Source organism: Penicillium cinerascens (genome assembly GCF_028974065.1).
Source record: "Penicillium cinerascens strain IBT 15544 chromosome Unknown scaffold_4_segment0_segment0, whole genome shotgun sequence".
NCBI lineage: Eukaryota > Fungi > Ascomycota > Eurotiomycetes > Eurotiales > Aspergillaceae > Penicillium > Penicillium cinerascens.
Window position 1 is genome coordinate 759,467 of NW_026695297.1, and position 26,143 is coordinate 785,609.

General features: G+C 51.7%; 12 protein-coding genes across 12 annotated transcripts; 6 read left to right on the plus strand and 6 right to left on the minus strand.

Annotated features, from left to right (window-relative positions):
• Positions 1-535: 535 nt before the first annotated feature.
• On the plus strand, positions 536-1,630 carry N7498_008234 (alpha/beta hydrolase family protein; the record flags this gene model as incomplete). Its single annotated transcript, XM_058455296.1, has 2 exons — positions 536-1,174; positions 1,466-1,630. The coding sequence occupies 2 exons, from the start codon at positions 536-538 to the stop codon at positions 1,628-1,630; spliced, it is 804 nt and encodes a 267-aa protein (XP_058305284.1).
• A 1,433-nt stretch (positions 1,631-3,063) lies between these two features.
• On the plus strand, positions 3,064-5,481 carry N7498_008235 (uncharacterized protein; the record flags this gene model as incomplete). The annotated part of the gene is made up of 1 exon (XM_058455297.1): positions 3,064-5,481. The coding sequence occupies one exon, from the start codon at positions 3,064-3,066 to the stop codon at positions 5,479-5,481; it is 2,418 nt and encodes an 805-aa protein (XP_058305285.1).
• Positions 5,482-6,390: 909 nt separating this feature from the next.
• Positions 6,391-8,126, minus strand: N7498_008236 (cleavage polyadenylation factor subunit CLP1; the record flags this gene model as incomplete). The annotated part of the gene is made up of 2 exons (XM_058455298.1): positions 6,391-7,896; positions 7,989-8,126. The coding sequence occupies 2 exons, from the start codon at positions 8,124-8,126 to the stop codon at positions 6,391-6,393; spliced, it is 1,644 nt and encodes a 547-aa protein (XP_058305286.1).
• Positions 8,127-8,863: 737 nt separating this feature from the next.
• Positions 8,864-10,483, minus strand: N7498_008237 (KilA-N domain-containing protein; the record flags this gene model as incomplete). Its single annotated transcript, XM_058455299.1, has 4 exons — positions 8,864-8,888; positions 8,941-9,793; positions 9,855-10,017; positions 10,088-10,483. The coding sequence occupies 4 exons, from the start codon at positions 10,481-10,483 to the stop codon at positions 8,864-8,866; spliced, it is 1,437 nt and encodes a 478-aa protein (XP_058305287.1).
• A 994-nt stretch (positions 10,484-11,477) lies between these two features.
• On the plus strand, positions 11,478-12,223 carry N7498_008238 (rho GDP-dissociation inhibitor; the record flags this gene model as incomplete). The annotated part of the gene is made up of 3 exons (XM_058455300.1): positions 11,478-11,591; positions 11,666-12,034; positions 12,093-12,223. The coding sequence occupies exons 1-3, from the start codon at positions 11,498-11,500 to the stop codon at positions 12,221-12,223; spliced, it is 594 nt and encodes a 197-aa protein (XP_058305288.1). The 5' UTR covers positions 11,478-11,497.
• A 342-nt stretch (positions 12,224-12,565) lies between these two features.
• Positions 12,566-13,696, minus strand: N7498_008239 (serine/threonine-protein phosphatase; the record flags this gene model as incomplete). The annotated part of the gene is made up of 3 exons (XM_058455301.1): positions 12,566-13,275; positions 13,365-13,598; positions 13,681-13,696. 3 exons carry the CDS (start codon positions 13,694-13,696, stop codon positions 12,566-12,568), a joined length of 960 nt encoding a protein of 319 aa, XP_058305289.1.
• Positions 13,697-14,539: 843 nt separating this feature from the next.
• Positions 14,540-17,198, minus strand: N7498_008240 (AP-3 complex subunit beta; the record flags this gene model as incomplete). Its single annotated transcript, XM_058455302.1, has 3 exons — positions 14,540-16,858; positions 16,931-17,088; positions 17,159-17,198. The coding sequence occupies 3 exons, from the start codon at positions 17,196-17,198 to the stop codon at positions 14,540-14,542; spliced, it is 2,517 nt and encodes an 838-aa protein (XP_058305290.1).
• Positions 17,199-17,451: 253 nt separating this feature from the next.
• On the plus strand, positions 17,452-18,081 carry N7498_008241 (uncharacterized protein; the record flags this gene model as incomplete). Its single annotated transcript, XM_058455303.1, has 1 exon — positions 17,452-18,081. One exon carries the CDS (start codon positions 17,452-17,454, stop codon positions 18,079-18,081), a length of 630 nt encoding a protein of 209 aa, XP_058305291.1.
• A 145-nt stretch (positions 18,082-18,226) lies between these two features.
• Positions 18,227-19,802, minus strand: nuf2 (kinetochore-associated Ndc80 complex subunit NUF2; the record flags this gene model as incomplete). The annotated part of the gene is made up of 4 exons (XM_058455304.1): positions 18,227-18,340; positions 18,391-19,305; positions 19,373-19,633; positions 19,707-19,802. 4 exons carry the CDS (start codon positions 19,800-19,802, stop codon positions 18,227-18,229), a joined length of 1,386 nt encoding a protein of 461 aa, XP_058305292.1.
• Positions 19,803-20,058: 256 nt separating this feature from the next.
• N7498_008243 (translation initiation factor eIF2B subunit alpha) lies at positions 20,059-21,165 on the plus strand (the record flags this gene model as incomplete). Its single annotated transcript, XM_058455305.1, has 2 exons — positions 20,059-20,108; positions 20,160-21,165. The coding sequence occupies 2 exons, from the start codon at positions 20,059-20,061 to the stop codon at positions 21,163-21,165; spliced, it is 1,056 nt and encodes a 351-aa protein (XP_058305293.1).
• Positions 21,166-23,336: 2,171 nt separating this feature from the next.
• N7498_008244 (uncharacterized protein) lies at positions 23,337-24,115 on the minus strand (the record flags this gene model as incomplete). Its single annotated transcript, XM_058455306.1, has 2 exons — positions 23,337-23,982; positions 24,033-24,115. 2 exons carry the CDS (start codon positions 24,113-24,115, stop codon positions 23,337-23,339), a joined length of 729 nt encoding a protein of 242 aa, XP_058305294.1.
• A 1,281-nt stretch (positions 24,116-25,396) lies between these two features.
• N7498_008245 (uncharacterized protein) lies at positions 25,397-25,603 on the plus strand (the record flags this gene model as incomplete). Its single annotated transcript, XM_058455307.1, has 1 exon — positions 25,397-25,603. The coding sequence occupies one exon, from the start codon at positions 25,397-25,399 to the stop codon at positions 25,601-25,603; it is 207 nt and encodes a 68-aa protein (XP_058305295.1).
• Positions 25,604-26,143: the final 540 nt, after the last annotated feature.

Below are 26,143 nucleotides of genomic sequence, written 5' to 3' on the forward strand. Positions count from 1 at the left end.
TTTTACTCTCGGAGTCTCTTCTCGAGAAGGGCTGGAAGAGTGTGTGCAAAGCTTTCGGGCCGCTAGAGAGCGTTGGCGCTCCAATTATTACCAGCGGATGGTGGCTGACGTCTATTAAGGTGCCACTAAAATTCCAGCACACAAAGTTCGGTATGCTGCTACAAATGACTTCGGGAGGCAGTCTCGTGGGTCTTCGCTTTTTCCCAATGAGAGCGCTCGGTCTCGGTGTTGGCTGGCAGATGCCCTGCTATGCCGACAAAGGTGCACACGAATTCGACATTACACTCGGGAAAAGAGATTTTAGGGTCGGAGGAACTTTTTGTTTACCTAATGTCACGGAAGAGCAAGGCGAGATTCCAAGGTTCCCTTGTGTGGTTTTCCTGGCGGGCTCGGGGCCATGTGATCGAGACTCGACAGTGGAGGAGAACAAGCCTTCAAAGACCTTGCATGGGGTCTAGCTCGTCAGGGAATTGCATCTATTCGGTTCGACAAAGTGACTCGCACGTACCCCAAAGCTTTTCGCAATCGCAAGAATATGACCTTGACCGACGAATATGTCGAACACACAGTCGACGCTATATCACAGTGCCAGAACCATCCGAGTATCCTTCCTAACCGAGTTTTTGTTCTCGGACATAGCCTCGGCGCGGTGGTTGCTCCCATAATCGCGGCTATGGATGCTTCGGTTGCAGGCTGTGTTATCATGGCTGGACCGGCGGAGCCAATATATCGATGTCTAATCCGACAGCTTCGCTATATGCAATCGTTGGATGGTCCAGAAGCATTATATCTAAGCAAGCAGATTGGCGAAGCGCAGGTGCAGGCCGATTTAGCAGATAGTGATCATCTCACGTTGTCAACGCCCGCTAAGCAACTTCCCTTTGGGATGGGTCCGTCTTATTGGCTTGACTACCGCAAGTTCAACCCCATTGGAACTGCGAGCTCTATGAAGAAACCTATTCTCATCATGCAGGGTGGCAGGGACTATCAGGTCACCGTTCAAGATGATTACCAACAATGGCACACGGCTCTCCACGGAAAACACAATGTCCAGTTCCATTTATATGAACAACTAAACCATCTTTTCATTGCGGGAAAAGGGCCATCAACACCACTCGAATACCGTGTTCCAGGCAACATAGATGAGCAAGTTATCATTGATCTTGCCAAATGGGTGTTTAGAGCACCACAGGAAGCGGCCATGTCTGTCCAGAAAGCTGTCAATGAAATTGATTATTAAACAAAATGTCGGGATTTTATGTGTATGCATTTATACATGCATATATCCAGAGCTTCCGATTCAACATGGAAATTCCCGTGGAAGGTCCCGTTCGGCCATCTTTCACCGCCTTCTGTCTGATCATCCAAGTATCTCTCACTTGCATCTCACTTCAGTATTGCGAATTTCGTTCAACAGATTCCAAATCTCGAAAGCTTCGAGTATAGTTATTCAGGACATCTGTAGGCCTGGGATATCTGTCAGGTGGTCAAACGGATTGAGCAGGTGGCTGGCAGTCACCTGGAAGAACTGTACATGCTCTACGAATCGAAAACCGTCGTAGATATTGATACGGATGAAGAAACGGTTATTTCTCTTGCTCCTGAAAAAGCCTCTTTATATGTCTTTTAGAGGCTACAAAGGCTCCAGTTGCCCCTTGAAATCGTAGTGTGCAATCTTAATGCTACTACTCCACACTGTCCCGTTTCATTGATTGATCTTGTCTCGCATCTTTCTCTCGTCTCATATGGAACAGACCGAGAGGCAAAGGCCCTTGAATTCTTGTTGGATACATTTTCGAGGAGCCAGATGCCGTCTCTCCAAGAGGCCCATCTCCACATACCTACGAATGCAACCGACCTGTACACAGAAAGTTGAATCAGTGTTTCCACGAAGATGAAGAGGGCGGGCATTTTATTAATACATGAAGGGTATGAGGGCCAAGCCTCCTGGCTAGACCGAAATGATTCGGTTGACGTTTGATCAACTTCTATTCTGTTCGAGGGTCTTTATTTTGATTTAGTTGGAAAAAGGGCTTTCAAGTTTTGATACCATCAAAGCTCAGGCATTGACGCCGTCACTCACCCGTACGTCGCTAACAGCCACTATGCACCCTATTCTTAATATCTGAACGTTGCTATAAAAGCGTACATTTTTATTGTGAGTAAAAATGAATGCCGAACCTATGCCCGGCAGGCCGACCCAGCAGTCATTTCAGTGAAATTGTGTTATCTGAGCTGTGGGTTGGGGACTAGCCCGGGAGGAGATCGAGCTGCGAGCTGTCGTCCAGCCCAAGAGAGATCCGACATTGTTCTCCGCAGGCCCAGGGGGCTCCAAAGGAACTTCCGCAGGGGCTCAACGATAGTCATCACCATCATAGGAGGTGACCGGATGGCCTGGACTGGGGCATGTTTCCTCGGACGACAGCAGTGGACCGGTGGCCCCTCCAGCGACACGCCGATTGATACTCGGGGCTTTCACTCGACTTCTGATCATCCAACGATGCTCCCACATCAGGCAACATTGTTTGAGCATTATTTATAACCTACAATCTACCTTGGCACGATCTGGTCGGGCGCAAAAATAACCACGGAAACACGGGAGAAGCATCATGCAGCTGTTTTTGTGCCCAATAACTGACAAAGACAACGGCCTCCGCGATGCTTGCGCGTGGCGTGGTCTTCGACTGGTGCCCTTATTTTTCTCCCTTGTCTCAATGACGATGTTCATGCTCTTCAGCCTGATACTATTCGGGGTGATTCGTCGGTTCTGGCCCAATGGCCATCGCTGCCCTATCAGAGACGGAATGGTGCCCGATGTCATTGACCATATAATCCCCCTAACCCGGGTAACGCGCACACACCACCTCGACCATCTTTGTTGACGCTGAAAAAATTTTCCTGTTGGGTTTTAACCTGAGGATCTCATTCTTATTTACTACCCAACTCCCGTTGTTTATTACTATGAGCCATTCCGTCCGCAAAGCTTCGCGTCGAGTCTTCATTGCAGCCGGGTAACTTTTTGTATCAGTACCTACGGAACCGTGCATGATCAAACTTGAAACAATGATGTCCTCTCGGAAGAGCGTGGTGGCACACCCTCCACCACCTTGCGTGGAGGAGGAGCCCACCTCGCTGGCCCGAGAACTACACGGGCTCACCAAGCTTGGCGAAAAGCCAGGCTTCGAGGGTATTCGCGTGAGGGGTGCTATTGACCAGTACCCAATCATTATGAACATTGCATCTCATGGCACCTCTCCTCCACCCGACGCCTCCAGCATGCCTGGACTGGGGCATGTTTCCTCGGATGACAGCAGTGGACCAGTGACTCCTCCACCTCCCATGGCCCAGGAGCCCGCGATCCGTACAAGCTCCAGATCGACGTCTCATGACCGCTTTCGACGTGTTTCATTATCTGCTTCGTCTGCCTCGAGCCGGTCTCGGGGTCAACCGTCCCATATACATCATCAGTCTAGCCGTGAGCTGAATCCTGAGCGCCACAGTCGTACACTGCCACAGCAGCGGGATATCGTTTCTACCAGGAATGAGGTTCCGACTTCAACGACTTCATCTAGCTCCAGCAAATCCCGGGGTCGGCCACTGCCACCAATTCCACAGCAAATCGGCCCTGAGGTGAATGTTCCTCGTCCTCCACCATACTCACGAGATGGCAACGCTATCAAGCACGAGGCTCCTGTTCATACTATTCCTTACGGTTCACGAGGAGTCCGTCCTGAACGACCGCGTTCTCCGTCTCTTGGTCCCGTTCACAACAGAATCCCGCTAAGCCAGCCATCGCCGCCCATCGGCCAGTCGAACAGCGTGCGATCTGGAAGCTCTGGAGACCCCAGGACCCCAACCCAGGATCACCGACGCCGCGAATCACCCCCAGGATACATGTCGGATTCAAATGCGGCGCGCAACAGAGCATATTCTCACCACAATCCTTCGCCTCCATCGGCTGTTCCGGATAAGACAACCAATGAGAATCTCACTAGCCCTACGCTCGCAGAACGCATTGAGGAAAAGCTTCGCGTGCGTCAAGAGCATCGTGAGTCGGGCCTTCTCTCGGATACAGAAACTCGCTCGAAAAATATACCGGCAACTGCAGTAGTCAATCCTATCAACACTACCTTGAAGCCTTCCGTTCCTGCTTCGGCGCCCCAATCACCTTGTCGCGAGCCTCGCACTCCTGGCCATCTTTCAAATGAACGGCCTCCGGCCGGACGTCCTAGGGCAGCAACGGTGAGCTCATCGAGGCCGCCTGCACCCCCGTCTCGCTCAACATCCAATGCTCGCGAGCGTCCCAAGTCCATTTTGATTAACGGCGGTCAGTCTCAATCTGGATCAAACCAACCACCGCGCCCGCCAGGGTCTGTCAAATTCCAAGAGCCACCCACGGAGAAGGCAAGCTCGTTTCAAGCTCCAAATCGGCAGGCCAGCACGCCACAGCGTCCAAACCCCACGGGGCTATGCCTCACCCCATGCCCCCGTTCAGCTGCCACAGCAGGCCATACAGACTGGTACACCCTCAAGGGCCTCACACACCTAGACATCTGTCCATCCTGCATGAGCCAAATCGCGCACTCTCGCTTCCGCGACTTCTTCATCCCAAGCCTCGCCAAATCTCCAACCCAAAAAACCCGCTGCGCCTTGGCAAACCCATGGACGCGTCTGTCCTGGACCCAAATGATCAAAAAGAAACACGACAGCCTCGAAATGCTCTACCAAATGACCCGGCCTCCACCGGGAACCCGCGCCTGCCCAGGCCGGGTCGTCACCAACCAAACCTGGCACCGCATCATCGACCCAGAAACGAACCTCTACCTACCCCGTTTCCACGTCTGTGGGACCTGCGCTCGCAATGTCCGCGTCCTGATGCCCGCTCTCCGCGATACCTTCCAACATCATCCGGAACCAAAAGAACGCGCCTGCGACTTCGTCACCTCCAGCCCGCGCTTCGTGCAGTACATCGATCTCCTCGACGACGCAGCCTCCCGTGCAGAAGCAGATCCCTCACGCCGGCCAGACGTCCGCGAGTTCCTACACTACGCCCGCCGAAAGGTCGTCCTCCGCGACTGTCGCCGCGACAGACCCACGCTTGGAACATGGCACTACATCCCCTCACTACCAGAGCTAAGCGTCTGCGAAGACTGCTACGACGAAGTAGTTTGGCCGCTAGCCAAATTGCACCACCCGATCGCGCGGATGTTTTCTACTTCTATGAGGCTGCTACCCGGGGACGGGCCACGGAGTTTTCGGGAGGCAAGTTGCCAGTTGTATTCTGGACGGATGAGGGCACGGTTTAGGGAAGCGGTAGCGAAGGATGATTTTGCGGGGTTGAAGTCTGCTGCGCTGAGAAGATTTGAGGCGGAGCAGAGGTTTAAGGATCGGAGGGAGGAGTTGCTTGTTGCGGAGGGGAAGGGGTACGATTGTGACGAGGAGATGAGGAAGGCTGTTGGGGAGTGGAGGAGGTGGGAGTAGCTTGGAAGAACGGATTGTAAGAAATTGTACATGTTGGTGGTTGTATATTATGGGTTCTATGTATACTTGGGCATTGGGTTCCGGAGGTTGGCATGCATGGCATCAGCATTAGCATTCGTTGTAGTATAACATTATGTACCATCTTCAGGTCTCTTCTTTTGATTCTTTGCTTTTCAAGGTCGTCGGTATTACTTAGAACAGTATCTACCCAGATAGCCACAAATATACCCGGTTCTCGATAAGTACTCGATCCGATCTCGAATTGACTTCCGTCACCCCCACAGACGTCATGGCCAGGATTGGCCGGGGCTAGCACGGATAATACAGCCCCTTCAAAATCTCGGTTGAGTTGACGGGTAGAATCTTAATTTAGATGAACGGTGGTTTATGATAGTTGGGGGTTTGAATCAAGCCCGACTTTAATCTGTTGTCTTTCCGGATTTGACTGATTTGACCCGAACGGACGGTGACTTTGGTTATGTTTCCAAGACTATGACCACTTAATATAATTTTGGCTTCATGGTTCATCACCCGTTCTTATTTTTGCTTCTTTCAGTTGGGATATGGGTTCTGGAGGAAAATAATGGTCCAATAAAGTAGTTTCGAACCAATGAATCGAATGATTGCAGGTACGAGGAAGCCTATCTAAGAGAAAAGCTGTAAGTAGGTAGGGCTGTAAAGGTATTCGGTATGATCAAGTTGATTGACGAGGTTGACACATTATCCGCTATATCGGTCCCGAGATCTTGAAGTATGAGATTGAAAACAAGGTAAATTTATGCGCTAAATAGGCTGCATATATACACCGCACCATGCACATGACCGTCAACCCGCCCAAACCTCGGAATTCCAAACGCCGCATACCACAAAGGCTAGCACGAGAAATGCATATGTGAAAACGAAATGATCTTACCCAACAAGCCCCACAACCTCACCGGGCCACCGCTTAGCCCAGATGATCGCGCGCGTTGGTACGCGTCCACCGACTGGCGCGAGCACCCGGATCTTGCCCTTGTCAGCATCGACGTCTGCAACGTAGAGGAAGCCCATGATGCTGGCGTCGCGGACGTCAGCGGGGGAGGCGGTTGTTGGGGCGTGGGTGATTGCGAGGAGAGTATTGGCAAGGGTTGATGGGGCGGGAGGGAGGATCTTTTTCAAGGGGACGTTGGTCGGTGGTGTTTGATTTGATGCGTCGCCTGAGAAGCCGACGCCAGGAAGAGGTGTACCGTGGTCCGATTCCTGAGGTGTGTAGTCTTCTGAGCCACCGCCTGGGAGGAATGACTCCCCAGTGCCGAGTTGGGACGGGTCGTACTCGTCTTCGTCTTCGTCTTCTGTCGATGTTACAGTGTAGCTGTAAACGGAGAGAGCGGCGAAATCCAGCTGCTGGGCGTGGGGGGAGAGAGTAACGGCCGAAGATGAGGAGAGCGAGAGCGCCGCGGTTCCGGTAGAAGGGATTGGGTTGCCGAAGAAGTAAGATCGAATTTGCGACTCGCGTGTTGCCTTGAGGAAAGCAGCGTCACGATCGACACAGCCGCCTGACTTGGACAGCTTCACGACGGAAACGCGCTCGTCAAAAACGGCTGCTGTGGCGCTTGCGCTGGGCTTGTTGTCGTACTGCTTGACCATGGCGCTATATAGTCGCTCGGAGCCAATTACCAAGATTGTGGTGATGGCGAACTCGGTCACGATGTGGTTGATCAACTCCAGACTGCCGGGCTTGCCGCTGCTCAGGATCCCCGGTGTATCGACAATGATTCCTGTCTCTCGTGCGTCCTCGTCTTCGGCCATACGGCCGGTTACTGAAAGTGCCAGTCGCGATACAACGGGCCTGTAGACAGAGCCTTCAGCGTCGAGTGGGTTGGCCATCGGGTAGCTGTAGACGAGAGGGAGCTTCACGGGCACAGGGCTGGGCCCGGACATGGGACTGCTGCCCCAGCCCTCCTCGATGTCCAGCATGGTCCGGAAGGCAGTTGCAGTCAATGTACCGGGGACGCTCAGCATGCCCTCGGTCGGGTCCAGGTTGACGACTAGCGGCTGGCGGCCGACCTTTGTAGAATAGGCAGTCAAGATCTTGGCGAGACTGGTCTTGCCAGCGTTTTCAGGGCCCAGCAACAGAACACGGGGTCCGTCCTTGCTCGATGCCTGGGCTTCTTCTCGCATTGCCTCCAGCGCAAAATGTACGTTGGAGTACTCCACCATCGGTGTCTCTTCAGCGGTGTATTCACTCTGGCAGCCGCCCGCGCCGTGCCCGGCCGTTGGCGTGACTCCATCGAGCGTCATAAAGCCCGTCTCTCCGGCGCTGACCTCCAGCTCACAGCCGTGCCATGTATAGATTGCGCCTTTCGTGCCGGAGAAGGTGTACGTCTGCAACGGTGCGAGTTCTGTTCCGAAGAGCTCTGCCGTACCGGTGAGAAGCTGCGATGAGCTCAGGTCAGCGCAGTCACTTAGGAACGATTTGAAGCTCCAGCGAACAGATTTGCCCGGGATTTCTATGGAATACCACGCACCTTGACCCTCACGATATGCCCAAATGCGACCTCGAACCTCCACTCCGAGCCAGAGCTCAGGGCGATCTGCGACGGTGGAGCAGCGGCGAATTGCCTCTCCTCCGAGGGCTGTGTCAACTCTAACCCCGGGAGAGACATTGCGTCGCCCGTTTCAAAAATTCAGAGAAGAATGATGAGAGAAAGTGCAAGGATTCGGATCAAAGACGGAACAATGCGCGGAGTTGGAGAGCTATTGTTTTACATGTTTGCACTCGTCCCGCAGAGTCGCATCATCGCAGTTCTTCGTCTGACCTCGCAAGGAAAAAAGTACCCTGATATGGGCCTTTTTGAATTCGCTACATTTCATGGTTAGGCCGTGCGTGCATATATTTCGAGGTTTATCTACAAGTGAATGTGAATGGCTTTTGAAATGTTTAGATATTGCTACGTTAAAGCGATCTTCACTACAGCGCAGGGCAGCCAAAGACAAACAACGGAATCGAGTATTTGGTATCCAGAGAAGGGGGAGGGGAATAAATCGATGGGAGGATGGATTCGGAACATGTCTCTTTAGTGATTCGGGGATAGAGGGTACAAGCACGTGTCGTTCTCAAAGTGTAAGGGGAGATATTAAAGGAAATGATGTCAAGGAAGTACAGTGCACACTCGAGGAGGGCTGGGGAGGAATATATTTATCATCAAGACAACGGAGATGGGAAATCGGGGAGAGGGGATTGAGCTTGCCCTATCGGTACCGGACAAGCGCAAGGAGTGTAAGACGATCCTCGGGGTTGGAGCAGCCGTTCAGCATGTCCAATGGCGGGACGGCATCATGGGAATTGAAAGGGAATGAGTACTGCCTGGATATAGTCCTCCAGGCTCGACCAAAGCCTGACCTAGAAGAAATAGGGGATTGAGGCACTGGGCTCAGTTAGCAAGCAATATATAAACCAAACAGGTAGAATCCACTTACGCAAGAGCAAAAGCAGCGGAAACACCGAACAGAGCACGGTTGCGGACACGCTCGCGCTTGAGCTTGTCCTCCAACACCTTGGCCTTCTTCACCCGTTGGGCGGACTCGGCCGCAGTCTCCTCGTCATCCTCCTCGGGCTTGCGCTTCTTCGTCACCTTGGCAGATGACGATCCCTCGCTCTGACCCTTGATGGCATCGGCCACCATTTCCTTGGCCTTGGCGATCATATCCTCCGTTTCGGCCGCGGAGGGCACTTCCGGCAGGCTGATGGGCGTGTCAAGTGAAACGATGGTCTGGGAAGTCTTGCCCTTGGGTGTGGCTTCGGTGGTCTCGGTGACCTCGACCTCGGTCTCCTTCTCCTTGGCTTCCTTCTTCTTCTTCTTCTTCTCGGTCTTCTTCTCTTCCTTCTTGGCCTCCTTCTCATTTTCCTTCTCCTCTTCGGCCTCAGCAGCCTTCTTGGATTTCCGGCCCTTCTTCTTCGGTGACTCGGTGGTCTTCACCTCAATCTCCTCCGCGGCAATCAGCTTAGACTCTTTCTCCTCCGACTCCATATTGGCTGTGATTGACAACGCTTCTTGAAGTGAGTTGTTGGCAGCCGCTGTTGACGGAGTGCTGGGGACATCCTTCGCAGACTTGGAATTCCGGGACTTGCGAGGCGAGAGGGACTTCTTGCTGGGCGACACCGAGCGGCGGCTACGGCGCTGCGACGGAGTGTGATCATCCTCGGGCAGATCGAACTTGGGTGGGGGGGTGATCTGCTTCTTTGCGCTTGACGGGCTTTGCACGATATCGGTAGGATCCAACAAGGCGCGCACCCAGTCATACATCTGGTATTCTCGAGCAAGTTCAAGAGCTGAGAAGACGGTTAGGATAAAGCAATGGTGTACATAAGCCGGTGAAGTTGATAGACCTACCAAACAGCGGGGAAATCCAAACATTGCCAGCCACTTCCTCCTGGCTCGTGTACTCTCGAGACTTCAGGTACTCTCTCTCATTCTTCTCCTCGTCGGTCTTGGCCCAGGGGAAAGCGATCTTGAACATGCCCGTTGCGCTGACGAAGCCATCCTTGCTCCGACGCTGTTTCCCACGTAGAAGATTAGCGACTGCTTATCATAGCATGTTTTTTTTAATGATCGGCATCTCTTACCATCAAGAAGTAGGTTTCTGGGTGCGAGACAGCGGGGTGCGAGGGGAAGATCTCGGAGCCCTTCAGATCCTGGGGCAAAGGGGCGCGGAGGTGGGCGTACTCGAAGACGCCCAGGTTCTCGGGCTTGGTAGCATTCGACGAACCAATGAGGGTGGGCTTGACGGCCAGGTTGGTCTTGCCGAGACGGCGGCGCGCAAGAAGCTCATCGTCTAGAATCACGGAGGGAGATGGGTTAGCCATGGCGGCGAGAAAAAATGAGGGCAGGTAGGAACGATAAGGCGGGACAGCGGTCGCATGAGGGGCCGCGCGACCACGCATTTCAAGAGGAGACTTACATGCCGGAGAGACGTCGCTGAGAATCAGCGGGTTAGTCCTCTTAGGGAGAGTTCGCGACATGCTGGGCGAGTTGCGAGACGATCAAACGAGCACGGTCAGATGCGAAGAGAAAGTTGCGCCAATGGCAGCCACGTAGCAGGCGCGTCGCAAATAGACGGTCGAGATCGGATATCAAAACCGACAAGGAACACGAACGCGGGGTAGAAAGAACGCGCCAAAGGTCTGAGAATCAGAACAATAAAGTAGTCCACCAAAAAGACGACTATAAAAGAAAAGACAATCAGGGGAGACGCCCCGTCGCGACGGAATGGGGAGTCTCCCTGTATGAGCCTTGACTTCTTCCGGCATGGTCCGGTTTGTGTATCGTATGGGGCTTGTAATTGTCCACTTCTATTTGTCAATGACAAAGTTACGCCGTTACGGAGATACACTTCGTTGGGGCGTTGGCCCCGTGACCTCTGCATTCCTGAGGCATTCAACTCTGTTTACTTCGAACACTCAACTTTCCCGCGTATAGTGGTTTGCTCGTATTAAGTACTTGGAACGATAGTACTTCTGATCAGGCTGCGCCCCTCCCCCCAGGTGGAGTCCATCTAGCTACACTCCAATAATAACGGGCTCAACTGGCTCCCACAATTTAGTTGCCTCTGGGCCTAGATCCTCCATGCCGTGTACTGTGTACCGCCACGAGGACCATCCCACCCGGATGGCCAATATTGATGAGCTCTACCACAACACCACCCTCGTCTTCATAGCTGGTACTGCCAAAGGAGGGATAAGCTCGTATACGCCGGAAATAATAGATATGCGGCGCGTATGTATGCTGCAACGCGTTCTTAAGTTGTTGCGAAGATCCGAATAGCCTCGCCCCTCTTCCTCCACCGCCTTTCTGTAACCCCACCACGACTCAGGAGACAAGTGGGTGATATCTTTCTCCTCTTCCCTCCTGTCTAATCCTCTCCTGTCACTTGTCAATCTCTATTTCTCCTTCCCCAATTCCCCGTTGACCGACCTCTTCCCCTCCCAACCAAACTTACCCCCACCACATCAACACCAACAACAACAAGAACAACAATGGCCGACCACCACGACGACGATCTTGCCACCAGCAAGACCCAGGGCTTCAAGGTCGGAGAGAAGAAGTCTCTCCAGGAGTACCAGGAGCTCGGTTAGTTCCTTCCCTTTCGTGCTCAATTACATTCTACCACCGACCCTGTACTGACGCTGCTCCTCCCCCTGCAGACAAGGATGACGAGGCCATGAACCGCTGGAAGGCTTCCCTGGGCCTGAACACCGGCGACCCCATCGGCCAGCCCAGCGACCCCAAGTGTGTCATCAAGTCGCTCGCCCTGGTCTCCCCGGGCCGCGAGAACGTCGTGATCGATCTGTCCACCCCTCAGTCTCTCTCGACTCTGAAGGACAAGCCCTTCACTATTAAGGAGGGTGCCAAGTTCCACATCAAGGTTGTCTTCCAGGTCAATCACGATGTCTTGAGCGGTCTCAAGTACGTGCAGGCTGTCAAGCGCAAGGGTATCCGTGTGAGCAAGGATGAGGAGATGCTGGGCAGCTTCGCCCCCAGCACCACCGACAAGCCTGTGTATGAGAAGGAATGTGAGTAGCCATCAATTTCGCTATACACTGATCGCATTGGCTGACTCTTCTTTCCCAGTCAACGAGGAGGAGGCTCCTTCGGGCATGCTCGCTCGCGGCCACTACAACGCCGCCTCTCGCTTCGTTGATGATGATGACCACACTCACCTCCAGTTTGATTGGTCCTTTGACATCGCCAAGGACTGGTAAACAGTTCAAAGCCCTTGGACTGATACTACGTTGAATTCTTGAGCGGCTACATTGTTTCCACGCGTGACGAATTTCCTTTTGACTCCAAAAGCCTGGTAGAGATGGATCCGGCTCGGGCCCGTTTACTTTGCACGGATTGAAGCCCTCATTCTTGGGCAGATATTGTTTGTTGTCTTTTTCTTTTCAAGTCTCCTTTTCATGTAGATGTTTGTATGTGTCACATGTTCGAAATAGCCAGCCTTGCTAGACCCGTGAATGTGCAGTCATATTTTCTTTCCCCTTCCCCAACTCCTGTATGGTGTACGGCATAATTAAACAAGCTAAAAACAAAATCCAGGGGTATCACAAGAAATAGTCAATCACTGGCTGCGAGTCCCTGTTCTGCTGTGCCTGCTGCTCACTGCGATGCACATCATTTTCAGGGGCCGCGTCAAAGATGTTGAAGAAGCGCTCCATTTTATCACCCACCTCCAGCACACTGGCGAGGTTGCCACATCTGTAGCAGTAGTTGGGCGCACTCCAAACCGTGCTCAGCCGGTCATCAAACAGGACCTGGTAGCCCTCATTACAGAGCTGGTGGGCCCGCAGTATGTGGGACATGTTATTCACCTCGAGGAATTTCCGAACCACCTGGGCACCAAATGTATATCCAGCGCCTCGAGGAGAAAGAGAGAATTCATCTCGGTCTGGATCCGGATCAGACCAAACCAAGTCGGCCATTGGTCCTTCATGTGGAATCTCTCGAAACCGGTCAATAATCTTAATCTGGTCGATAGAGTGGATAGAAGGAGAGAGACCTCCATGCACACAGAAGATCTCGTCGTTGATCACGACACTTAGCGTCAAGTAGTCAAACATATCTGTAAAGTAATGCCACACATTGGCATTTCCATATTTGCGCGCACACTCGGTATAAAAGCCGTAGGATTGGGTAACGCCGCGGGACTCGTGGTTGCCGCGGATTAGGTGTACTCGGTCCGGATAGCGCAGCTTGAGGCAAACGAGCAGTGAGATAGTCTCTACACTGAAAAGGCCACGATCGACATAGTCCCCTACTCACGTCTAAGTCAGCAACTCCTCTCACACATACAGAAAACAGAACCAACCTGCCCCTCACGGACAAGCAGAGCGGGAAACTAACCGAGGAAAAGATAATTTGTGTTGGGACAGAAGCCACCGATCCGGAAAATCTCCAGCAAATCGAAGAACTGGCCATGGATATCCCCCACAACAGTCACCGGCGCCTTGATATGAACCACATTGCTCTCTTTCATGAGCAGCTCCTTAGTCTTGGCACAGATAGCCTCGATCACGGGCTCGGCCAGGAGCTCCTTGCGATAGAGTCTCTCGATGCACTCATCTAGGTCGATACTGGCTGGGACCGACGTCAGCTTTGCTTACCGAAGCTCGGAGGGGGCCGAGGCCGGAGTGACGGCTGGCTGCAGCGCACAACATACTAGGAAGGCCAGGCATGGCGACGAAAAGCTGTGAAATTCACCCGAAAGGAATGGAACCACCCCCTAACGAGAGCTCCGGAGGTATAGTTAAACAGATGATTACCAGAAAATAGTAGCAAGTGGATGAAAGCCGGCGGTGCTCTGTGAGGCTAAGAGAAGGAAGCCAAAAAGAGACGACAGGGACAATAGCGATCAACGAGAAATGGGATTGGAGGGTTGGTTCACAGCGGGCATCATGATCACGAATACAATCACCACTTCGATAAATGTGTAGTATCGTCTCAAGCAGAGAGATCCAAAGCCTTTTGAGGAAGACTCCGAGCTGCACTCCGTCGGGGCGCGTTCTGCCGTCGTGTACCGCTTATCATACACGTGATCGGCTTCCATCTTCAGATCTGGAAGTATGCACTTGACATTTTTGGCACCTTCCTGCTGTAACAACCTTGCTCCATGGGTTTCCAAACACATACAGGAATAGTTTATTCATGCAGGGCCTGATAAAACTCCCCGGGTACCCAGAGCTTGTATAACGCTCCGAAAGTGCCCAACCAATTTACAATTTGCCTCATTACTTGTCTCTTGCATGGCCGAGAAATATAACACAAGTAAAAAGGATGTGGCGGGCCCACTTTGTGCATCACCCATGCCCGGTCATTACTAACTGAGGTGCCAGCCTATGAGAAAGATAGTAATGATCTTCAATGGATAGAATGATTCAAGCCAAAGGGTTGTAGTATGGTGGTAAGAACTATAGAACTCAGATCTTCCACGTAATAGGACATTTCTATTCAATATAATATCAAGTCTATTCATCCGCTCCAAGCCGCCTGCTATACAAATCCTAAGCCCTATGACCAGACTAACCGAGCAGCTGCTGAGCCTCCTTGTGAACAGCCTCGCTCTCAGAATCAGTTTCAGCTTCCTCGTCATCATCATCCTCCTCCTCCTCCCCTTCATCCTCATCAGACTCTTCCTCTTCGGAGTCTGTCTCATACTCATCAGAATCAGTTTCACCCTCCGACTCCGTTTCAGATTCTGTCTCTTCTTCCTCTTCATCAAGCCACTGATCAAGACTCTTCTTGTTGGATGACCCTGAGAGAGGCGCAGCATTATGCCGATGCGGCGTGGCAGTAGTCTGATGCTCGCGAAGTGCTCGGTCCAAGCGTTCGCCGGCAGTCATCGAGGACTGGAGGGTGGTTGATTCGGGCTTGACGTCTTCGGTGCGCGAACTTGGGTCTGGCTCCTGTCCTAGCTCGACCCAGTCGGGAATATTGACGTAACCGCGGAGGCCGTGGTAACCCGCTTCGGGACCGGTGACAAGGGTTGCCGTTCCGATGAGGAGGTCTTTGCGTGTTTCGGAGGGACTCGGGGCGTGAGGGACGGGCTTGGGGGCCAGAAGTAGCAGGTTAGCCAGTTGTGTGGATGAGGGACTGGCGAGGAGGGCTTTGTAAAGACGGGCGCGGTCACGGAGATCGTATGAGCTGTCATAACGTGCGAGAAGGAGGATATAGCGCCAGAGCAGGGTGATGCGATCTTCCTCTTCCTCTTCCTTTGCTTGGTCTTTTCCTTTTTCATTGTTCTCGTCTTCTGGCTCCTGACTGGGTTCTTTTTGCTCCTCGGTTCGGTCCTCGGTCCACTCGTTGTGAATTTCCTGTTCAAGGTTGGCTGGAAGCCTGGGCGATGCTGGAGGCTCCTCCTTTGAAGGCCCCGGTGGGTTTTGTAGCAGATGGTGGAGGTAAACCTTGGCACCAAGTAGGACAATTTGTTGTTTAACAACTTCTGTTTCATCGGCAAATCCTTGAATAAGTATGCGGAGAACATCAGGTGCAATATTGTTTCCCGGGTCCACGCCCGCGAACTCGCCCACTAGCCAGATAATCGTAGCTCTTGCGTCGGGGTTCGTTGTTGTGCCAAGGTATGTAACGAGTTGAACAACAGTTTGCTTATGGGAAGACGGATCCTGCTGGATCAAATGGCGGATGACGGTCAAGGACTCGGAAACAAGGTTGCCGTCCAGACTAGAGATTTGGCCAAGCAGGATTCGCAAGCACATGTCGGCAGTTTTGGCGTCCCCCTGTGCACATCTCCCAATAGCTCGCACACTTTCTCGAACCAATTCGGGGTCGGTGCCCTTGGAGAAATGTTCCAGTTCGCTGATGATTACACCCTTCCAATGTTTCCCGCAGTGGGGGAACACAATAGTCAAGGCCTCCAACTTCAAACGCCAGATATGCGGTGGGTCGTTGGCGTGAACGAGGAAGCGAGCGACATATTTTGTAAATGGTTTCGGGTCTCTCAAGGCCACCACAACAATGTTGTAGAGAGCAATCAGCTGCATGTCTCGAGGACTTCGGAGCAAAGCCACCAAAGGGCCTATGGCCGAGGCAAGGTACTCCGGGGGTGCCAAGTAAAGGAAACAGCGAACAACGCTGACAATGACGGCCGAGTTGCGATTCTGCAACAGCAATTTGCATGCTCGAAGCAGCAGTTCGAGATCTGGATCCAGGATTGGAACTTCGTATTCTTCGCCACCATCCTGAGCGTTCTGCCCCTGATCCTCGTCCTCATAGAATGGTTTAGAGACCGCTTGCTTGATCTTTTGAGTCCGGCGAGGGAAGCATTGGCGAGCATAGAATGTGAGAAGGCGTAATGTTGAGAGCTGACTCCATTCGTCCATATCTACAAGCTTCTTCACCAAGCTGCGATAATGCTTGTGAACAAGGTCAATTTGCTCAGGGCAAACCTCCAAGAATGCGGCAACCGCCGGACCCACCACGAAGTATTGGGAGTCACCAAGGAGCGTTGAGATATACCCGATCAACTGCGGCAGTGTGTTCGGGTCTAAGCGATAGCACTTGGGAATGGCCAAAGCCGCTGCTTTCCGCACATGGGGGCTCATATCGCCGCATCCGCGCTTGATGGCCAGTGACACGATCTGGCTGATAACCGGCACGCGGATACCGGACATGGTTCGCAATGCCATTGTCCGCACTTGCGGGTTCGAATCTGTGAGAGATTTCTGGATCGCATTGATTGATAGCAATGCCAGATCTGGTTCCGCTTCCGCATGGTCGACCAGGTAGATGTAGACCAGTTTCTTGACTTCGAGATTAGCGCTGGCGGCGTTCTTGACGACGGCCGAAAAGAAGGTCATGGAGGGCTCGGAGCGGTACATCAACTTCAGCGGTCGCAAAGATAAATGAGTTAGTCACTGCGTTCGTCCTCGTCCATTATTGGGGCACGATCATACCGAGATAACCCGCCGCATTCCATCCAGGACCTCCCGCTCATGGCGACTGTCCAGCAGCTTTTTGATGTGAGCGACGCTGTAGGTGCGCGAGGAATAATCGGTCTTAGAGCTTCGGTTGCTCGTAGCGGACTGGGCGGCCTCCAGGGTGAGCTCTCGAGCTATGCGCACAGTGACCACCGATCAGTCCAAAGTCTCCGGGCGCGTACAACCAAACACAAACTGACGTACCTGTTTCCAGCATCGAGGATATCCTGGATATGGTCTCCATTGTAATTCCAGCCTCCGAGGGGCCCCAGTGTGAGAATTGACTGGGAGTGATGAAGGCAGGTGGGGGAGGCAAGGCGGAGGAGCATGACCTCCGCGGCGCAAAACGGACTCCGCTGATCTCTACCACAACCACTCTCCAAGTCTATGGCGGGCTGCAACCCAACGCCATGATTTTGGTCCAAACACACCAGTTCACGGGGCAAATGACAGATCGCAAAGTGAAGATTTTGCGATTCCAAAGCAGGTGATGCGTCATGGGCCAAATACGAACCGTCGCTTTCTGCAGCCTGGTAACTGATCTTCTACAACAATTGCTCGACACCGGTACAGACACCCGACTCATCGTCTGCGGCACCAGAACCGAATTTCTGGTGCAACTAGCAGCCGCTATTCACTCACAACGCGCCGATTCGAGTGCGATACCTCGTCATGACCTCCTCACCCAAACAATTGGGTTACTTGCCAACTCTAGCCGGATCCAACTGACGTTCTGCTCATCTCTGGAGAGTCTTCGGGCCTATCTTGCAGCTCTGGGATCAACTGGTAAAGAGCAACCAGGCAAACAGCGACTACTGGCAATTCTGGATATGGTTGCTTTACACGGAACCACTACGGAGTTCTCGGCCCAGGGACTTTCGAGAACATTTGCTGCAGCAGTTGAGACGGCCTCCCGTGTAGGATTAGACCTGATGCTCTGCGAATGTACCAACTCCGTGACCCCTACGAGTGACGATTGGGGTGGAAGACTCTGGGATACGCGAGTCCCCTTACTAAATGGCTCCGTCCGGATACGCGGCGAAGAAGGCAGTTGGGGCGGACGTGGCGTGACCATTAAACAAATAGCCCAACGCTGGTTCGACTTTGACGAAGAAATACGCTCATAAAGATATATGGTGTCGATTGAAAATGAGAAAAAGTGAGCCAAAACACTTGCAACATGATGAAACTCCTCGAAATGAACCTGTACTGCCCGGGTATCCTTGACTTAACCTCTGAACTCCTGAACCGTAAAGCCACAAAACCGATTCCTCACAGTGACTTTTCCACCTCCGTGATGTAGAGCTTGATGTGGGCTTCCAGCTTGAGATATTGATCATGGGCTGATTGAATCTCACTCTCGATGTTTTCTTTAAGATCGACCATCTAGAATGGGTTAGCAGGATGGTCTCACAGCTGCGATACCAAAAACGTACTTTCTTCTCAGTCTGCTCAATGCGAATCCGCCTGCGCTCCATGTCACGTTGTTTCTCTGCTCGCTCCTCGCGAAGCTGCTTCTGGACATTGCGGAGCTCCTCCATCCGGGCCTGAGCAATCTCGGCCTTCTCCTGTGCATTTTTGCGAAGACCCTCGATTCTCTCGTGCCAACGGGCCAGTTGCCGCTGCAGGAGCTTCTCAGTCTGTTCCACTTCCCGGACGCTGTTACCTCGATCCGAAATCGCCTCCTTGTTGCGGGCCGCGCGGGACTCCTCTTCATCTTCCTTTTGGAGCTCGGAGGAAATGTCATCGAGTAGCTTCACGCACGCTTGCACGTCGTTGGAAACAACCGTAAAAGTATCCGAGGAGGTCTGGAGAGCGCGTGCCCGCTTCTCCATCGCGTCGATCTGAGCCTTTTCGCGCATGAGATTCTCAGCCAATTCGGTCAAGGACGACTGCAAGGTGGCGGGAGACTCGAGAACATAAGGCCGCAGCTTTTCGGCTTCTTGACGGCTCCGGACGGTCTTCTCCATCTTTTCCTCCAGTTGTTGCTGCCGCCGTTGCCTCTCGCTCTTGACTCGGTCAAGTGTCTCTGCCACTCGTGACTGCTCTCGGCCCAGCTCTATCAGGCGTGCCTTGAGCTCGTCGTTCCTGGCCACTTTCTCGCGAACCTGAGACTCGTTGGCTTGTTGGTTCTGTCGCATCTCCGCTAGGCGTTGCTCCATTTCCTGGTTCTCAGCGAACAGCTCATCGATGCGCGATTTGGTTTTCTCGGTTTTGTTGAAGTGCTCGTCGATTATGGGTGTCTGCGACTCGCGGAAGCGAACGAAGTTGATGAGATAGGAGAAGATCTTAACAAGTCGGTCGTGGGTCGGTTTTGTCAGGTCGGTGAAGGTAAAGTCGTTGACGCCGCACTATAGTGTGGACAGATGAGATTAGTCGCGGTGCTTAATGCGGTTTCTTGTAACAGTGGTCAGGTACCTCCGTTAGTAGTCTCCGAACGCTTATGAAAAATCCCATGAGGTTCCGAGTATCATTGGGGACGATGTCGGGGTAGTCGCCGCATGTATCTTCCGCAGCTGCATGCATAGCTGGTTCAACCGTCTCGCGCGTAATGTTCATGAGAAGCTCGGCGAACCATTCGAAGACCATCTGGATCTGCTGGGGATTCGGTTTGGCCAAGTCGGCTGCCGTGAACGGAATACCGATGTCGTTGATACATCCTGCAATTTCTCTATCAGGCTGTGGCAATGTTAGCTGATGGTCCACTGTGCTTTGGATCCGAGTCTTGTGCAAGACCAAGGTCGGGACTGACCAGGCGCATCAATGCGTCATTATCGTCTTCCTTCTTGCGACCCCGGTTGTGCTGCTGCTGGGAGCCAGCCATACTCATGCGATGGTTGTACGCCATCGCGTTGCGCGAGCGGAGTGATCGCAATCAGCTTTAAGAATGGGAGATCAAGCAGTCGGCAGCGTAGGGAGTCAGGGAGGCGAGTGATGTTATGATTTGCTGCGATTGTTTACTTTGGAGAGGAGCCCGCACGACACCCGCATCGGGTTAGCCCAATGCTGGAGGGGCAGAGTGCAAACACGGCAAACGCCATCAAAGAAATCGTGACTCTTTCAGTTCCTCGAACTTCTCGATCAGAGCTTCTGCCCAGAACACCATGGCTACGATGACAGGAAGCTCGGCTGCGGCGGGCGCGAAGTCATTTGAGTGAGTACTTGCCCCCATCATTGCCCGAGTGCTGTACTCATCCTCCCGCAGCATCGTCGCAACATACAATGAGCTCCTGCGCTCCGATCCCGATCTCACAATGCCCATTGCGGCCATTGAAGCTCTTGTGCTACTTCTGACGAAGGAGCCCTCCTCGACAATTTCCGAAACCCTTGATCTCCTGGAAAAGTCTACCGCACACTTGAAAAAGGCCATCCCCAACCCCATCGGTCTGTCGGCCGGAACCGATCTTTTCCAACGATACCTCATCACCACATTACAACGACCTGGTCAGCTCGGTCCTGCCGGCGACTTTAAAGCCATCCGCACACATCTATTGTCAAATGGACGACTGTTCATTCGGCGCGCAAAGGAGAGCCGAGAGAAGATCGCGACCTTTGGACGAGGGTTCATCCGTGATGGCTGCACGGTGCTCACCAACGGTGGATCCAGAGCCGTCGCATCTCTGTTGCAGAAGGCTGCAGATGATGAAGGCGGCCCCTCGGCGGTGCGCTTCCGGGTCATTTACGTCTTGTCCTCGTTCAAGAATGCCGACGAACCTTCTGGGGAGCCGGAGGGTATGGAGACAGTGCGGGCTTTGAGAGCCAAAGGTGTCCCCGTATCAACGATCCCGGAATCAGCAGTCGCATACGCTCTCGGAAAAACAGATATGGTTATTGTCGGTGCGGAGGGTGTGGTCGAGAACGGTGGTATTGTGTCCCGCATGGGCACCTACCAGATTGGCCTTCTGGCCAAGGCAATTGGGAAACCCTTCTATGTGGTAGCAGAGAGCCACAAGTTCGTCCGGCTGTACCCCTTGGGCCAGTATGATCTGCCAATCAACCAGCACGTCATCGATTTCAAATCAGATGATGACATTACCGAGCAGAAAGAGGAATCGGCCACCCCCAATACCAATGGAAACCAACAAATTGAGCTACCGCTTTGCGATTCGGTGGACTTCACGCCCCCATATCTCATTTCGGCGCTTATTACCGACAGCGGTGTCTTGACGCCTAGTGCTGTCAGTGAGGAGTTGATCAAGATTTGGTTCTAAAGAGCCTAGGACACTCAACTGCCATCGCGAGCTAGTTGGGATCTGGGAACGTCTTTACTACCAAGCTTCTGCGCTCGAAATCTGACGGAAGGCTTTTACGAGTTGATGACATGACGGGGAATGACTTTTGTGGAACTCGCTCCCCACCCCGCAGCCTGCATTCCTTGAGAATGACCTAGAGCTCATCCAGGGCAAACTCAATGTGGGATATTTACCCTGGATGAAGAAGCCCAGAACACTTACTTATTGTCTGTGCTCAGACGCCCGTGGGAAATTCATACCTTTACTTTCCACTATGATATTGTCAAGCCGTGGTAGTTTGGTCTCTTTATTATAAACCACAGCAAAAACTCATAAATTTTGAACACGTTTGTTCTCAAACAGAAGGCAACTCTTGAAGAACATGTAACGCCTTTGCCCAGCAGTCATAAGTTCTGTCATGAACGTCATTCATCAAACGAAGTTGTCCCAGACAATATGAACCCCACTTATTTCAAATATCTTGAAACGTGTTTGTTGATAAAAAGCAAAGGACACGGTGGTGCCGGGTCGAGATTTATTTTGGGTATCATTGAAGAAACTCGATAGTCATAACTCATAGTCGCATAGTCGATCAATGGCCGATGGCCCGACGAAGCGTTCGATTTCACGGCAGTTTCGAAAGGTGGGGCATTGCGTAAATTGTGAAGTGGCGGTCTGAATGCCTCGATGGAGAGGAGGATTGTCTCTATAGCTACTGATCTCACCATTCGATCAGACCCGAGACATAGCGTCGTACAAGTCTCAGCCCGTTATACGATTCGAGATGAAAATAAGCCAGTCCTTGTGCATCGAGGCGAAGGCATATAGCAGTAGATATCCGAGAGCCACGAATATCCATAGCGTTGCCATACTGGCGGCAGAGATGTGAGAAAGTCGGTGAGGGCGAGAGACGACGAGTCGGTAGACCACGGGAGAATGGGAAATGACGACGAAAATCTCAGCTTCTCTCGTCGGTTCAGATACTTGGGGGAATGGGATAATATCAGCTCGTCCGAGTAGAAGATCGCGTGGGAGGAAAAAGAAACAGAAGTCATTTCGGGCTAGGAAAGCGCTTTTGACTATTTTGAAACCAACCAGACCAGTGATCTACAACACATTCCAATAATCTCCGAGATGTTTCATCCAATACCAGTTGGTCGTGCATCGGACTTCCGACCATTGAGAATTCATCCCAAGCGATGTGACTGCAGCGATGCGGGGTTCGGGGAAACGCAGGTCTACGTTGTGTTGATCACAAGGACAGAGAAAAGTCTGTTCCAGACCACGAGGTCCGAATCCGACATTTTGTGTTTTTCGAAAAGTATCGATCGCTTGATGTTTGCTGTCCTCCGCAACAAGAAAAATTGGATCTTATCGCTCGTCGTGTTTAAAAGAATTCCTTAGGACATATTTGGGCCGGTTCCTATCTAACCCGGATTCAAAAATGAATTAATAAGAGGTAGCGATTGCCTCAAACATTTCTTTGGTTCTTGCTTCGACTGGAATAAATAGTGTGATACGGGCTAAGTGATTGAAAATGCGATCCCTTAGAATGGGATAATGTCTGCCACGTGAGGCATTTCCTACCTAGGCGCCGCCCCTCTTATGAGGCCGCTCAGGTCCGAGGATCATCGTAGATGTCAGCACGGGTCTCGAATAGTGAAGGTAACTTCTTAATCAGATGACATGTGTCGAGTATCTTTGGCAATTTTTCGACTAACCTTCAAAACAAGGTAGGCAAATGTACCTTTATAGATTCTAGCAAGAAACAAGCTTGGAAGGGTCGAGATTATTAGCCCTCTCCTTCCATAGCAAGACTCTTTCAAGCCTGAGGCAAAGCTAATCATGAAAATAAGTTGATTGTAGTTGCACTCTTAGTTAACGTGATCGGCGCATGGCCTCGGGTGTTCCACTTTGTTACATATAGTCTGTGAACTTAGGCTCCTTGCGAATCCAAGTCTTGGCGGCGTCTACGATATAAATGTAATCCTTTCAATGCACCGCATATCTCAACATCATCAGAATGGGTTGGAAGGCTATAGGCATCATACTCAAGCCACATATCTCTTGTTCTCGGAGATTCAGCATCTGCTAATGGTTTTCTGCAAAGTGTCCTGGTTAGCCAGATTCAAAAATCAAAGAAAGCGAACTTACTCATTACTGTTGAAGACATCAAAGCCGGTGGAAATAATGAGGGCAGGTCGAGCAAGATCGGCGATGATCTGCTTAACCGGGGCGGCAGCAAAGGCTGATATCACAATCGATTCTTCATCGATTTCCGCGAATCCTCCTGCACCATGATGTCCAACAATTTTGAAGTTCTTCTTGGTCAGGACCTCTTCTGCAGCGCTTGTATACTCTGGGTCCTGGGCGTATAGTGGTATCGTTCCATTGCCGCAATAAACCTGAGCGATAGTAAGAGCCATCGAATGTTGAACCATGCAGCCTGTCACGTTTTTCACTTCCGAAGTCCCATCCCAAGAGTCATGCTGCTTCCTTAGCCATTCAGGGGCAGAGCGGCAGAAGTCACCGAGCCCAAAGCAAAGAAATTTCTTCACAATATTTGTACTGAGTAAGTCCTGTACCAAGGCTGTCAAGAGCTTGCAAGTTATGCTATTCTGCCACAAAGAGTCTTTCTCGTCAAAGACTTGTGAAGGCTGTGCTATAAGCTCCCGAAAGTCTCGTGCAGTCCGATTGCTCCAATCTACCATGTAGGAGCAATGGTAGGTTTCGATCGGGCCGGTGGGTTGCGCTTTCACAAGTTGCCAATATTCTTGGTACTTGACATGAGGTTTCCTAAGAGAACTTAGACTGTCGGCTGAAACCAAATCAGAATACCCACATACCAGATAGGATTCTGTATTTGGAACATAGGATTAGATATTTGGACTATGCTTCCATCAATTCGACGGACGGAGAATCGATCCATTGTATAGGATTGGCCCAACTGTCTCTCTATGTCTTTGAGATCCTCTCTCGTCCAAAGCTTGGTACCAGCTCTGTACAGATCTGCGGCTCGTTGGCTCATGATCCGCCAGTCTGAGCACCCATAGTCGAGAGACATGTGCTCGGGTCTTGCGAGCACACGAGCTGGAGTTTGTGGCATTCCTCTCGTAGCCGCTAGTCGAGCAAGGAGGAGGGAAAAATCAGGTCGTGAGTTGCCTGGAGAAATAATCCAAAATTGTTTTAGGGTGCAGTTCATTCGTGTTTAGAAGGGGCTAGGTTTGGCGCCATTTTGTTCAGCCATTCGTGATTGATTGTTAAGGTACGCTGTCTATAGGGAGATTGTTATGATGGTGGGGTATGGAGGTGTCAGTTGTATTGAAGTTACAAGGTAATGCATAATAAAAACCATATTGTAATTTAAAAAGGACAAAATACACATCCACCTAGCAGGGGTTTCCGGATAAAATCTAACAAGGACTAGTGTGTCCTGGCATTACTGTTAGAAAATTGGTCAAAAAGTATAGGTGGTCGCACCGGTTCGGGACGTACTGTAAGACAACTTCATAATGCTCTAAATACTTTTCTGCTCCAGCTATACGTTCTCATTATTGAATTGAAAAGAGACCTGAACGCGCCGAATGCATGTTCGTTGAGTCGCGTGCTTGGACGCGTCACAACAGGATGCCTCACTTCCCGATCATTTAAGCCAAGATTTGAAGGATCAAGAGGAATAAAGTATACAGAATAGCTATATTCACATACTAAACTTTGATATAATCTCCCGCAGTGGTGGTGTCATCAACCTTGAAACACCTTCCAGGGTATTTACTCTGAAAGATAAACTCGTGACGAACATACTAACTGGAAAGCCTGGCCAATATCACATAGACCCCGGATCTAGCTTCCTGTCACAGAACCAGACAAAACCAGGATCATAACTACTCAAAGTATACTTGGGAACCACCCGGAATCAGATAAACACGAGAACTGGAGGATGCAAATCGCCCCCACAGCTCAACCCCGCTCCCCGGTTCCCGGTCTAACATCATCTGGACTTTTCTGGACCTACCATCCATTCTCACTATACCATCGATATACCACAAAGACCATATCCCGGTTCAAAGCTTAAGCCGTCAAAACTATATTTACCCTATCTCCGATAACATATACTCGAACCGAACCTTGGAACCCCACCTAGCAGTCCACGGGTGCACCCTCCCGACAAACACCTTCAGACATCACAGACCCCGTGAACACTTTGACGATGGATGCCCAGCCATTAACAGAACAACTGCAATCCGAACCCCGCAAGCTCCACGCATCACCCGAGAACGAAAGCGAACACTCCGCGCCCTGCACCGAAGTCCGCAGGTCGTGGTCGCTCAAGCGACTCCTGAGCGGACGCGGTAGCCGTCAATATCGTGTCTTGGAACGAGAGCCGAATCGGCTGCGAAAACGTGTCAGTACGTGACAGCGGCGAATTGTAGAAGCCAGGGAAAGTGGCGGTGACAACGTGTGCAAGGACGGGCGTTGGCCTGATCTAGCCTGCCCTACCCTATTCGCTAGGGTAGAGTTGGGAGCTGATGGGGCAAGGGTAGTTGTCCAAGGTGGTTTGCTGAAGGCTGAGGAATATATGATGTTGCTTGGAGATTTGACTTATCCGCGTTAGTTTGATTACATGGGTTGCCGGTTTGCATCCGATCGGCGTTTATAGAGGAACGGGGGATATACGAGGAACTAGGCGGCATTTGTGTATTCATTATTCCATATGGCTCTTTTGATTTGATCTGGATTTAGAGGAACTAAGGAGATATTCCTACGATTGCTTATTGCCGAGTTGGGTTTCCACCGTCTCCATGGTAAAACCCTCATAGAATATCCCAATGGCCCAACCAGCGCGCCACGATTTCTGCGTCAAGAATTAATAGAGTTGATAAGAAGAAACATGCATCGGAGGCTGAATCAAATGCCGCGGCGTGTTTTGCTTTCTACGTTGAGCAGCAGCTGCCGG